This window comes from Pipistrellus hanaki (assembly GCF_964339955.1).
Source record: "Pipistrellus hanaki genome assembly, chromosome: 1".
Classification (NCBI taxonomy): domain Eukaryota; kingdom Metazoa; phylum Chordata; class Mammalia; order Chiroptera; family Vespertilionidae; genus Pipistrellus; species Pipistrellus hanaki.
The window spans coordinates 130,938,661-130,951,844 of record NC_140503.1 but is presented as its reverse complement, the minus strand read 5'-3'; the positions used below and the strand labels follow the sequence as shown (position 1 = coordinate 130,951,844).

The following is a 13,184-nucleotide window of genomic DNA, read 5'->3' as shown; positions in this document are numbered from 1 at the left end:
GTTTTGCCTTAAGAGATTATCTTTTGATTGCCCTAGAATTTTAAAACTTAAAAATCAACACTCCAGTCCTTTCTTCCCTTTTGTTTTTCCTAAATATAGCTCATTTCAGCAACCAGCCTGTGTGTGCATGCATAAATTGCCCTTCTACTGTCCTTGAAGCTAAGTGAAATTATCCCTCTCACTATATTTCTTAAAATCTTATTCTGAGATCGCCAGTTTTATTCTTTCCAGATGAAAACCTTAACGTAAGCTTTAAATTGAATTTTTTATTAAAAATCATAGACTTAGGAATAGTAAATGGTTCCTAGAAAATAGTGTTGTTTATAGAAGGAATTATTCTTTTGATTGAAATTTCATTTCTTTTTATTTATTTCTGGGGTGTGTGTGTGTGTGTGTGTGTTTGTTCCACATATCTCTTCTATTATAAAAGTGTTGATTTTACATGACAGGAAGTAATTGACAAATATACAGCTGTTGTAAAGATGATTGACTCTGGAGATAAGCTGAAACTTGACCAGACTCATTTAGAAACAGTAATTCCAGCACCAGGTAAATCTTTTTGCAGACTCTTTAATGCATATGCCATCAATATGAGTGATTCCATTCATTAACCCAGAGTTTTCTGACATTACTTGATAGTTATAGATACAAGTTTCCTTTTTAGAAATACTATATAACTGCCAATACATATAACTATATAATTGATGTTTTTTGACTTGGTGATATGATAGTTTGCCAGTTTTTATGAAAGCTTTTTGTATCATGAACAAGTTTTCCCTTCCTGGGTTTTTTTTTCCAGAAGCAGAACACAGACATATCTAGAGAGATTCAATCATATTAGAGTTATCTATATATAAAGCCTAAGTGACCAAATAACTGAGCAACCTAACGACTAGTTGATTGGTCACTATGACATGCACTGACCACCAGGTGGCAGATGCTCAACGCAGGAGCTGCCCCCTGGTGGTTAATGCACTCCCACAGTGGGAGTGCCGCTCAGCTGACCAATGGGCACCAGATGCAGGGCTCATGGCTAGTGAGCTCTGCTTCAAGCCTCTCCAGATCCAGACTGGCTGGGCGGGCGCAAGCCTGCAGCAGACATAGTGGGGCCAGAATGAGCAGGAGCAGCCCGTGGTTAGACTGCCGGTTTCAGCCCAAAACCCACAGGCCACATTGGGGGACCCCACCAGTGAACAAATTCATGCACTGGGCCTCTAGTTATTAATATATTTATTTAGCTACCTGAAATAGTAAAGTAAAAGTCAGTATGATTTTGCTTTTTTTTTTTTTTTCTTTAATGATCTTTTTTTTATTGTTTAAAGTTTTACATATGTCTTCTTTTTCCCCAATTGACACCCACCCTCCCCCAGCTATTCCCACCCTGGGTAAGCCCCCACCACCCCATTGTCTGTCCATTGGTTATGCTAATATGCATGCATACAAGTCCTTTCTTTAATGATCTTGATCATTTGGGTACTAACATAGTGTCCAATATTAATGTGGTTTGGTCAGGTTGTTGCCTCTGAATTACTTCATGATAATATCATTGCTGGCACAGTGATCATGTTAGTCTCTAAAACTTCACTTACCAGATCCTTTATTCTTTCCCTCTAAAATAAAAACTCATTAAAAATTTTTTCCTAATAAACTGAACCTTTAGAAAGTATACAATTCAATATTTCTTAAGATATGAATACTCACATGAAACCATCCCTGTAATCAAGATAATGAATGTTTTATCACACCCAACTCCCGTTTTCCTTTTTCCTTTGTAATCTACTCATTCCCTTTCACTTCTCTTGCCTCCCATCTCCCCTCAGGCAACCATCAATCTGTTGTTACTGCTGTTTATGTACCCATTCATCTGGTGATAGACATTTCGGTTATTTATAATTTTTTAAAATATATTTTGATTTATTTTTACAGAGAGGAAGGGAGAGAAAGAGTTAGAAATATTGATGAGAGAGAAACATCGATCAGCTGCCTCTTGCACACCTCCCACTGGGGATGTGCCCACAACCAAGGCACATGCCCTTGACTGGAACCAAACCCGGGACCCCTCAGTCCACAGGTTGAAACTCTATTCAGTGAGCCAAACCGGTTTTGGCTATTTATAATTTTTGATGGTTAAAAACAAAATCCTGTGAACGTTCACATACCAGTCTTTGTATGGACTTATGATTGCTTTGGTTTAGTAACATCGGGCATATATTTTAACTTTAACGTAACTGCCAAACCATCTTTAAAAAGAGATGAATTAAAGGAAACAATTTTTCTTGTACTTACTTATGGACTCTGAGCATTTCTTCCAAACGCCTTATACACCATGCAGTCTAAAAATAAAAATATATTCCTTTGACAACTAAGTGAACAAAATGAGGAGTCAGAATGTGATAGTAATTAAATTTCTACAAACTATACTTTAGAATATTACAGAGTTTTTAAATGATTAAGAACTTCTAAGAAAATGGTTTTATTTTTCGTTATGCTTATTCAGTGTAGTTGCGTTTTGCTGTGACAAAAGTAGAAGAAAAAAGTGGACATACTTTTTGCATTCAGTGTTATATTCTTTTCTGTTGTAGGAAAAAGAATTCTTGTTTTAAATGGAGGCTACAGAGGAAATGAAGCTATCTTAGAATCCATCAATGAGAAGACATTTTCAGCTACTATAGTCATTGAAACTGTAAGTATGTTTATGCAGACAGAAATTTCAAAATGCTTTAAAAATGTGTCCTAGCTCTTTTTCATTGGATTGGTCTTTGTTTCATTTTAGAGTTTGGGGTTTTTCTTTACCTTCTCTCCAGTTTAGAAATCTGTAAGCTTATTTTCTCTAATGACTCTACCATTGATAAAGCATTTCATTTTCTGATTCCCAAAGAAATGCCTATATGTCTTAGTCCATTCTGCTGCTGTAACAAAATACCACCAACTGGGTGGCTTATAAACAACAGAAATATACTTCTCACAAGTCTTAAGGGCTAGAAGTCTAAGATTAAGGCCCTGGTCAATTTTGTTGATATTTTAATGGGGAATGCATTGAATCTATAGATTGCTTTAGGTAGTATGGACATTTTAATGCTGTTGATTCTACCAATCCATGAACATTGTATGTTCTTCCATTTATTTATGTCTTCCTCCATCTTTTCAATGTCTTGTAGTTTCTGAGTACAGGTCTTTTACGTCCTTATTTAAGTTTATTCCTAGGTATCTTAATTTTTTTGGTGCATTGGTAAATGGGATTGTTTTTTCATTTCTCTTTCTGTGAGTTCATTAATGGTCTATAAAAGGCCATAGGTTTCTGGGTGTCAATTTGATATGATTATGTGATTTTTGTCTCTCAATTTGTTTATGCGATGTATCACGTTTGATTTTCGGATACCGTACCAACTTTGCATCCCCAGAATCTCACTTAATCATGGTGTATGATTTTTCTAATGTATTGCTGAATGCAATTTGCTAGAATTTTGTTGAGGATTTTAGCATCTATGTTCATCAAGGATATTGGCCTATAGTACTCTTTTTTGTCTTTTATCTGGTTTTGGGATTAGTGTAATATTGGCTCCATAGAAAGAGCTTGGAAGTGTGCCTTCCTCTTGAATTTTTTGAAATAGTCTGAGGAGGATAGGTTTGAGTTCTTCTTTCAATGCTTCATAGAACTCCCCTGTAAAGTCATCTGGACCAGTGCTTTTGTTTGCTGGAAGATTTTTTTTTTTTTAAAATATATTTTATTGATTTTGTAGAGAGAGGAAAGGAGAGAGATAGTTAGAAACATCGATGAGAGAGAGTCATCGATCAGCTGCCTCCTGCACACCCCCCACTGGGGATTTGCCTGCAACCAAGGTACATGCCCTTGACCGGAATCAAACCCGGGACCCCTCAGTCCCCAAGCCGACGCTCTATCCCAGGGGTCTTCAAACTACGGCCCGCGGGCCACATGCAGCCCGCAGAGGAGTCTGATCCTGCCCGCCAGGTTTTTTGGGCAGTGAGCGCAGCCGAGGTGTTACAGTAGGAATTAGTAGTTCATATAGTCCGGCCCTCCAGCTCTCTGAGGGACCGTGATCTGGCCCCCACTTTAAAAAGTTTGAAGACCCCTGCTCTATCCATTGAGCCAAACCGGTCTCGGCTGTTTGCTGGAAGATTTTTGATCGCTGTTTCAGTTTCATCGGTAGTTATCGGCCTATTCAGGTTTTTTTATTTTTCTTGGTACAGTTTTGGGAGCTTATATTTTTTTTAAGAATATGTCGATGCCAAAACCAGTTTGGCTTAGTGGATGGAGCATCAGCCTGCGGACTGTGGGGTTCCGGGTTCGATTCCAGTCAAGGGCATGTACCTTGGTTGCGGGCACATTCCCAGTAGGGGGTGTGCAGGAGACAGCTGGTCGATGTTTCTCTCTCATTGATGTTTCCAGCTCTATATCCCTCTCCCTTCCTCTCTGTAAAAAATCAATAAAACATATTAAAAAAGAATATGTACATTACCTCTAGGTTGTCCATTTTATTGGAATAGAGTTGTCCAAAGTATTTTTTCATAATTATTAGTGTTTCTCTGGGATCAGTTGTTACTTTACCTCTTTCATTTCTGATTTTATTTGGATCCTCTTTCTTTCTTGGTGACCCTAGCTAGAGGTTCATCAATCTTGTTTATCCTTTAAAAGAACCAGCTCTTGGTTTTGTTGATCTTTCGTATTGTTTTTTTGGCCTCTATTGTTTATCTCCTCTCTGATCTTTATTATTTCCTTCTGCTTATACTGGGGTTTTCTTGTTGCTCTTTTTCTAACTCTTTGAGTTGTAGGATTAGATAATTTATTACCAATGTTTCTTATTTTTTGAGGTAGGGTTATAGAGCTATGAACTTCCTTCTCAAGACTGCTCTCACTGTGTCCCATAGATTTTGGATTGTTGTGTTTTCATTGTCATTTGTTCCCATGATGCTTTTTATTTCTTCTTTGATCTCTTTGCTAACTCAGTTATTGTTTAATAGCATGCTATTTAGCCTCCAGGTGTTTGATTTTTTTTTTGATAGTTTTTATTGTAGTTGATTTCTAGTTTTATGCCATTGTGATCTGAGAAGATGCTTGATATGATTTCTAGATTCTTGATTTTGAAGAAGCTTTGTCTGTGTCCCTATATTTGGTCTGTCTTTGAAAATGACCCATGTACACTTGAAAAGAATGCATATTCTGTGGCTTTGGGGTGAAATGTTCTGAAGATGTCATTTAATTCTATCTGATCTAGTGTGTCATGTAATATTATTGTTTCTTTGCTGATTTTTTTATTTAGATTTGTTGAGTGGTGTTAGTGGGATATTAAAGTCCCCTACTATGACTGTATTGCTGTCAGTCTCTCCCTTGATATCCTCCAGAACTTATTTTATGTAAATGGGTACTCCTGTATGGAGTGTGTGTATGTTTATGAGAGTTATATCTTCTCTTTAGATTCCTCCCTTTAGTATTATGAAGTGGCCTTCCTTATCTCTTTATATGTCATTCACTTTGAGATCTAATTTGTCAGATGTAAGAATTGCTACCCCAGCTTTTCTTTCATTTCCATTCATCTGAAAAAACTTTTTTCATTCCTTCACCATCAATCTTTGTGAGTTCCTTTTTTCTGATGTCCTTTTCAGAGTCTTTTTCCCGATAAACAGCAGATATATTGGTCATGTTTTTTTATCCACTCAGCTGTCCTATGCCTTTTGATTGGGACATCTAATCCATTTACATTTAAAGTTATTTTTTATAAGTACTTGTTTGTCACCATTTTAATCCTTTACCCTTGTGTTCCTTCTTTGCTTCCTATTTCTTCTTTTAAAAGCAGACCCTTTAACATTTTTTATATTCCTGGTTTTGTGGTAATAAACTCCCTTAGTCCTTTTTTGTCTGTGAAGCTGCTGATTTCGTCTTCAATTTTGATTGATAGTCTTGCTGGGTACAGTATTCTTGGATTCAGACCCTTCCTTTGCATGCCTTTGTATATTTCATTCCATTTCCTTTTGGCCTGATGTGTTTCTGTTGAGAAATTAGTCGCTAGTCTAATGGGGATCATTTGTATAATAGGTAACTTTCTATCTCTCTCTGGCCACTTTTAAGATTTTTACTTTGTCGTTGGTGTTTGCCAGTTTAATTATAATGTGCATTGGTGTCGGTCTTTTGGGGTTCCTTTTGTTTGGGACTCTGTGAGCTTCTTGGACTTGTTTGAGTTTTTTCTTCCCTATATCAGGGAAGTTTTCTGTCATTATTTCCTCGAACAGGTTTTCTCTTCTTTGCTCAGTTTCTTCTCCTTCTTGCTCCCTATTATGTGGATGTTGTTTTGTTTCATGTTGCCCCAAAGTTTCCTTAGGCTATCCTCCTGTTTTTTTAATTTTGTTCCTAGATGCTGCTTTGCTTGGGTATTTTTTCCTACCTTGTCTTCTAGCTCACTGATGTGGTCCTCCAATTCTTTTAGTCTACTGGTGATGCTCTTTATTGCCATGATGTCATTTTTCATTTCTTATTGGTTCTTTTTCATTTCCTCCTGATTCTTACACATATTGTTGAATTTGTTTCCAAACCTTTTCAGCAATCTTATGACCATTTTTCTGAGTTCTTTCTCTGACATATTGCTTGCCTACATTTCGTTTACTTCCTTTCCTGGTGATGCCTCCTTTTCTTTCATATGTGGGCTGTTTCTTTGTCTACCGATGATCTCTCCTCTCCGGGTGCCTAGCTATATAGCTCTTGCTCTCCTGCGTTGGCTTAAAGGCACAAAATAGAACACAGCAAGGCACAACATACAAGGCCCTGAACACAAATGTACTCACTATACTAATAACCCCAAAAAAGATGACCACTAGAGAAAAGAGAATTAGGGGATTAAAAAAAGACAGGGTGCAAAAATGATATTGAGGAAAGGATAAAAGTAAGAGAGAAAAGAAAATAAAAAAGAAGGGGGAAAAACTATATATGGGGAGAAAACTCAATAGAACAAGAACTAATCCAAAGAATTGCAAACAACTGACACCCAAAGGTGAATGCAAACTACAAACAACTAATAACATGCAAGGAAAGGAAACACAGAAGGAAAAAAAAGAGAGAAATAATCACACAAATAAACAAAAAGCAACAATCTAATGAACAATCAAAAAAACAACAATTGCACAGAGAGAAAAAACAGTAAAACCAAACAAAATAAAACAAAGAACATAAAAGAAAATAACAAAACAACAAACCAAGAAAAAAAGAGAGGAAAGAAAAATATTTTTTTTTATAGTGAAGAAAAAGAAGAGAAGAAGTGTGTATGGACTTAGAGCAGGGGATCAGAAATTAGATGTATAAGTAGGATGAATTCTTAACAGGGGTTAAAAAGAAAAATCTAAAGCAGTAATAGGTTAAGAGAAACAGGACAACAAAAGGGGAAAAACGAGGAAGATAATGTTGGCATACAGTTAAAGTCGAGATAGAGTAAAATGATACTAAAGGAAAAATGAAAATAGAATGTAGAACATTAATCCTAAAATAAAATAAAACTTTTTTTAAAAAAGGTAAAATAATAGTAGTAATAATACTGATTAAAAATAAAAATATATTTTTTAATAAATCTTTATTGTTCAGATTATTACAAATATTCCTCTTTCCCCTCCCCCCCAATTGCTCCTCTCCACCAGGTTCTCACCACACCCTCTGCCCTTTCCCGACCCCCCATTGCCCTCATCCATAGGTGCACAGTTTTTTTGTGTGTTTTTTTTCCATTTTTAATTTTTTTTTCTCATTTTTGTTTTTTTTATGGAGAAGTTTCTTAACTTTATTTTTTTTTAATTTTTAAAAAATAAATCTTTATTGTTCATATTATTACAAAAGTTCCTCATTTTTCCCCCCTCCACCAGGTTCCCACCCACCATCTGCCCTTTTCCCACCCCCCATTGTCCTCATCCATAGGTGCACAGTTTATGTTCAGTCTCTTTCCGCACCCCCCACTCCTCTTTTCCCCGAGAATTGTCAGTCCACTCCCCTTCCATACCTCTGATTCTATTATAATCAACAGTTAATATTGTTCATCAGGTTTTTTAATTCTCTTGGTTTTGAGATTCATTTGTTGATAGTTACGTATTTGTTGATCATAATTTTTATCTTTATCTTCTTCCTCTTCCTAAAGAACCCCCTTCAGCAATTCATATAATTCTGGTTTGGTGGTGATGAACTTCTTTAGCTTTTTTTTTTATTAGTGAAGCTCTTTATCTGGCCTTCGATTCTGAGTGATAGCTTTGCTTGGTAGAGTGAATCTAAAAACCAAAAGAATTAAAAAATCTGATGAACAATATTAACTGTTGAATATAATAGAATCAGAGGTATAGAAGGGGAGTGAACTGACGATTCTCGGGGAAAAGTGGAGTGGAGAGTGTGGGAAGAGACTAAACATAATCTGCACCTATGGATGAGGACAATGGTGGTTGGGGAAAGGGCAGAGGGTGGGGTGGGAGCAATGGAAGAGGAAAAAAATGAGGGACATTTGTAATAATATGAACAATAAATATTTATTTTTTAAAAATGTGCAGTAGTGAAGGTCATTCACTTCCTCTACTATTCTGTTTGGCTTGCCTGTTTCCTGTCAGGTAGTCAGGACAATATTGAAGGTCCCTGTGTTTCAAGCTCCTCTCTTTCGTAAACTATAATCCTGCTTTCAAGCAGGCAGTATTTCTTTGGTACTCAGCCTGCCTTTAGTGTTATCAATTTGTGATTCAACCTCTGGGTCGCAGTATTTCTGTTTTGACATCCAGGGTTATAAGTCCTCTCTACCCAGTATTTAGATTTTGTTTTCCCTGCCACACTTAGTACTGTTTTGGGGAATGGACTTCCCCGGAGGTAGTTTTCTGATCATTTCTCCCTACTTTGGTCCCTTGGTTCCACAAAAACAACTTTCTCCTGCAGTCTCTGAGTGTGTTTTTGATTGGGTGATCCTATGTATTGGGCTTAGTAACCAAAAGCAAGGATTTAAAGATAAAAATCCAGAGAAAGCACGGGAACTCATGACTTTTTCACCCCAGCACTGCATGGGACTCTTCGCATGTCTCTGCACATGTCTTCTTTTCATGGCGCAGGGCAGCCAGTATACTGTAAATCTTCAGGCTGCCTTTTTGTGCACAGCCCATTGATGGGTTGATTTCTAGAGTTCCCTTTTGCCAGCAGCCTTGTGGACCCCCTCCCACATTCATGGACTATGCTGACCCCAATGGCGATGGATTTTCTGGGACGCAGACTTTCTCTAGCGCTAGATCCCACTGCATGCATTTCTCCCTCCAGCCTGGATCGCAGACCTCACCTTTCACCCTTTCTGGGTGAAATCTGACTTCTTCTGAATCCACATATTCACGCTGCTTGAGTCCCGGTGTTTGTGGGTTCGCAGATTGTCCTTGGCGTTGTGGTAGTAGGGTCCTGGCAGGTATCTGACTCTTCCCGGTTGCAGGTAAAGGTAGGCTTCTGATCATAGCCACTCTCCCCTTCAAGATGGCATGGTCTCTGTGGCAGAGCCAGCTGCTCTGGGAGAGATTTCAGCAGCAGTGGAGGCTGCCTGGTCAGAGGAGCCTGGTCCAGCAGTCACCAACAGTCCCTTGGAATATAGTTTTCCCTCACAAATAGACACTCTTCATACGTCCACACACTCTCTTTTCATTCTCTCACTCACACACGGTCTTGCAGCCTGCATTCCCATTGGCAGCCATCTTCGATCTCTCAGAATTTATCAATCTTTTCATTAATTTTTTTCTCTCTGGCTCAATCAGCATACTAGTAAGGTTATGGGAAATCTTATATTTCTGTGGCAGTCTGATTCTTTTCTACTTTTTAATTTCATAATACTATCTGATTTAGGTCCTGCTTCATGTTTTCATCTGAGGGAAACAAAAACATCTAATTACTATTGAGGATATTCTGGGTTCCATCCAAATACCTTTGATTTATATTTGTTTGATTTTTAAGAAATTTAACAAATTTTTTTTTAAAAATATATTTTATTGATTTTATACAGAGAGGAAGGGAGAGAGATAGAGAGTTAGAAATATCGATGAGAGAGAGTCATTGATCAGCTGCCTCTTGCACACCCCCTACTGGGGATATGCCCGCAACCAAGGTACATGCCCTTGACCGGAATCGAACCCGGGACCCTTCAGTCCCCAAGCCGACGCTCTATCCATTGAGCCAAACCGGTCCCGGCAAAATTTAACAAATTTTTATATTTGTTTGATTTTCCCTCCATCATGTTAACCCCCACAGTTTCATCTTCTTTTCTCCTGCTTTAATTGCTTACAGAGCTGTACTGAGATAAAACCTATGAGGAAATCCATATAATAAAAAGCCTTTCTAGTTAATTGCAGAGTAGCACTTACTTTATTTTCCTTTTGCAGTCTACCCGCATGGGGAAAACATATGCATGTATCTGTCTCTATGTCCCCAGGTTTTCTTCAAGTCTCTTCCATGAAACATGAACTTCCCACATCATTTTCCCTGCTACTTTTACTATTTCTGGAATCTTAAGTTTTAGTGTCAGTATTATAATATTTGAAACATTTATTATTTTTACATATTATGAATAATCAGACATTTTACATATAAATTAAGTAGATTTTAAAAATAGCAACAAAGTGTTCAAAAAAAGGCCTCAGTCTTTTAACTGTTCGCCTAATCCAAATATCAGGCTCATTTTTATTGCCCAGCTTTGTAGTTCTTATCATAAAAAACTAATGGATCATCAATCTTTAAATTTGATTATGAAAGATTCAACCCAGGTCATCCTTTATATGGGAACTTATTTCCTTTAAATGCCATCATTATTATATATTAAAAGAATGGCATTTTTTAAAGATTTTAGTCCTACCAGTTTCATTCAGTGGATAGAGCTTCAGCCTGTGGACTGAAGGATCCTGGCTTCAATTTCAGTCAAGGGCACATGCCTGGGTTGCAGGCTCAGTCCCCAGTAGTGAGCATGCAGATGGCAGCCAATCAAGGATTCTCTCTCATCACCTTTCTATCTCTCCCTCTCCTTTCCTCTCTGAAATCAGTCTATATATGTAATTTTTTTTTTTTAAAGAATTTTTAAGAGAAGGCATAAGTCTCATTAAAAAATGTTATAATCTCAGTCCAGGGTTGGAATCATCATTATTTTATGTTTTGCAAAGAAAGGGACCAACTTTTAATTTTAACCAACAGATGTAATAGTGAGTTGAAAATTATTGAGTTCATGCTCATGTTATGTTACAGACATTATTCTATGCATTTTATATGTATTGATTCATAGATATTTTCTAACAACATATAGGTACTGTATTTACTTCCCTGGATAAAAGGCACAGAATCGTTTAGTCACTTGCTGAGGATAGGATTTGAACTTGGGCAGTCTGGGTCCATAGTCCATATTCTTAGCCTCTGTATTCCCAGGTTGTGTCATTTTTTTATGACTGGTACTTTCATTATCTAATTTTCCCCTCCCACTTTTAGTTGGATATGAAAAGAAGATGAAAATATACAAACCTGTTTGAGTATTTGTATTGCTTAAAATAGTGATTTCTGCTAAATAAGCCACCTTCAAATTGATAATGGAACCACTATTATAAAGTTTCACTTTTCATTCTAAAAGTCCAAAATAGTTTTTCCTGATCATGGAACAGCTCTTTTCGGAAGGGTGATGTATGAGCCATAACCCTTCTAACTTGTGACTTTACCATCTTCAGTAATTGGCTTTTTATAGTTGTGTTTGCTTCAGGCAGACCAAGGAAAGCATTGGATTGCAGGTGAAAAGGAGCCTGGCCTGTGCCTGGCAATGGCAGGCATTCACTTTCGTGGGCTGGAGCTCCAGCTTATGGCACACCTAACCACAGGGGGAGCTAGGACATCTCCCTACCCAGGAGGCAGATACGGAACAGCTAGCAGATGTTGCCACAGTATCTAGTGATAACATGTTTCAAGTGTCTTTGAAGAAAATTATGGTAGTTTTTTAATGAGAATGTCATAGAATGTTTTAAAAGCTCATAGACATACAGAAATGTTAGCTACTTTAATTGTATTTTAGGGAAATTGAAAAGGCAAATTTGTATTCCTTAGTGTAGTGTCATTTTCATGTCTTTTAAGTACATGTGTGTTTTTAACCTTTTCTTCAATTTTCATTTATAGGGCCCTTTAAAAGGACGCAGAGTTGAAGGAATTCAATATGAAGATATTTCTAAACTTGCTTGAGTTTGAAAATTTGTGAACGTATTAAAATACTAAAGCATCAAATTGGTGTTCGCCAAGGCATTATGAGACTCTACTGTGTCAGGGTATTTCTTTTATATACAGCAAATGGATTTATGTAAATATTATTGTATAGTTGTTTAGCTAAACTTGTAGGAAATCTAATTATGTCTTATGAAATATCAAACTATGTAAATTTGTTCTTATTTTTGTTTATAATATTTCTTTGATTTTTAAAATTTGCATTAAAATAATATTGTAAACTGTTTTATATAAGGCAGTTTAGAATCATATAATTAGAGGAAATTCTTATATACTCTAAATTTATATTTTTAGTAGGAACGTTGAACTATAAACATAGTTACATTTTAAAAAGTCAAACTAAATATAATAGCTTTATTGAGATGTCATTCATACACCATACAATATCACCCACTTAAAGTGTACAATTTCAGTGGTATTTAGTATATTTATAGAGTTGTGCAACCATCACCACTTTCTAATTTTAGAACATTTTCATCACCCCCAGAAGAAATCCTGTACCCATAGTTACTCCCTGTTCTCCCTCTTTTTCCAGCACCTGGTAGCCCCTAGTCTACTTTCTGTTTCTAAGTATGTGCCTGTTCTAGACATTTCATATAAATAGAATCACACAATATGTGGTATTTTATGACTGGTTTCTTTCACATAACATAATGTTTATAAAGTTATTTGATATTGTGGCATATTTCAGTATTTCACTCCTTTTTATTGCTGAACAGTATTCCAGAAATAGGATATACCACACTTTTTAAATACATTACCAGTTGGTGGACATTTCAGTTCTTTCTACTTTGGGGCTATTATGAATAATCCTTTCTAATAAAGAGAAACATGCAAATTGACCGTACCTTTGCTTCTCCCACAAGCCACGCCCACCAGCCAATCAGGGTGAGTATGCAAATTAAGACACCCTCCAGACACCCAACGTGTCTGTTAATTTGCATATTGA

At 36.7% G+C, this 13,184-nt stretch overlaps 1 protein-coding gene across 4 annotated transcripts in view; it reads left to right on the top strand.

Moving 5' to 3' along the window:
- KIN (Kin17 DNA and RNA binding protein) overlaps window positions 1–12,919 on the top strand; it is a gene marked incomplete at its 5' end in the record, with an annotated part of 38,185 nt that extends 25,266 nt beyond the window's left edge. For 2 of the 4 annotated variants that reach the window (XR_014793642.1, XR_014793643.1), the window contains 3 exons: window positions 100–549; window positions 2,583–2,683; window positions 12,134–12,919. Coding sequence is in view for 2 of the 4 variants with exons in the window: in XM_084869301.1 (XP_084725427.1) it covers window positions 450–549; window positions 2,583–2,683; window positions 12,134–12,196 (264 nt within the window). The remainder of the gene's footprint in view (window positions 1–99; window positions 550–2,582; window positions 2,684–12,133) is intronic. The other 2 variants (XM_084869301.1, XM_084869302.1) reach the window with 1 other exon arrangement.
- Window positions 12,920–13,184: the final 265 nt, after the last annotated feature.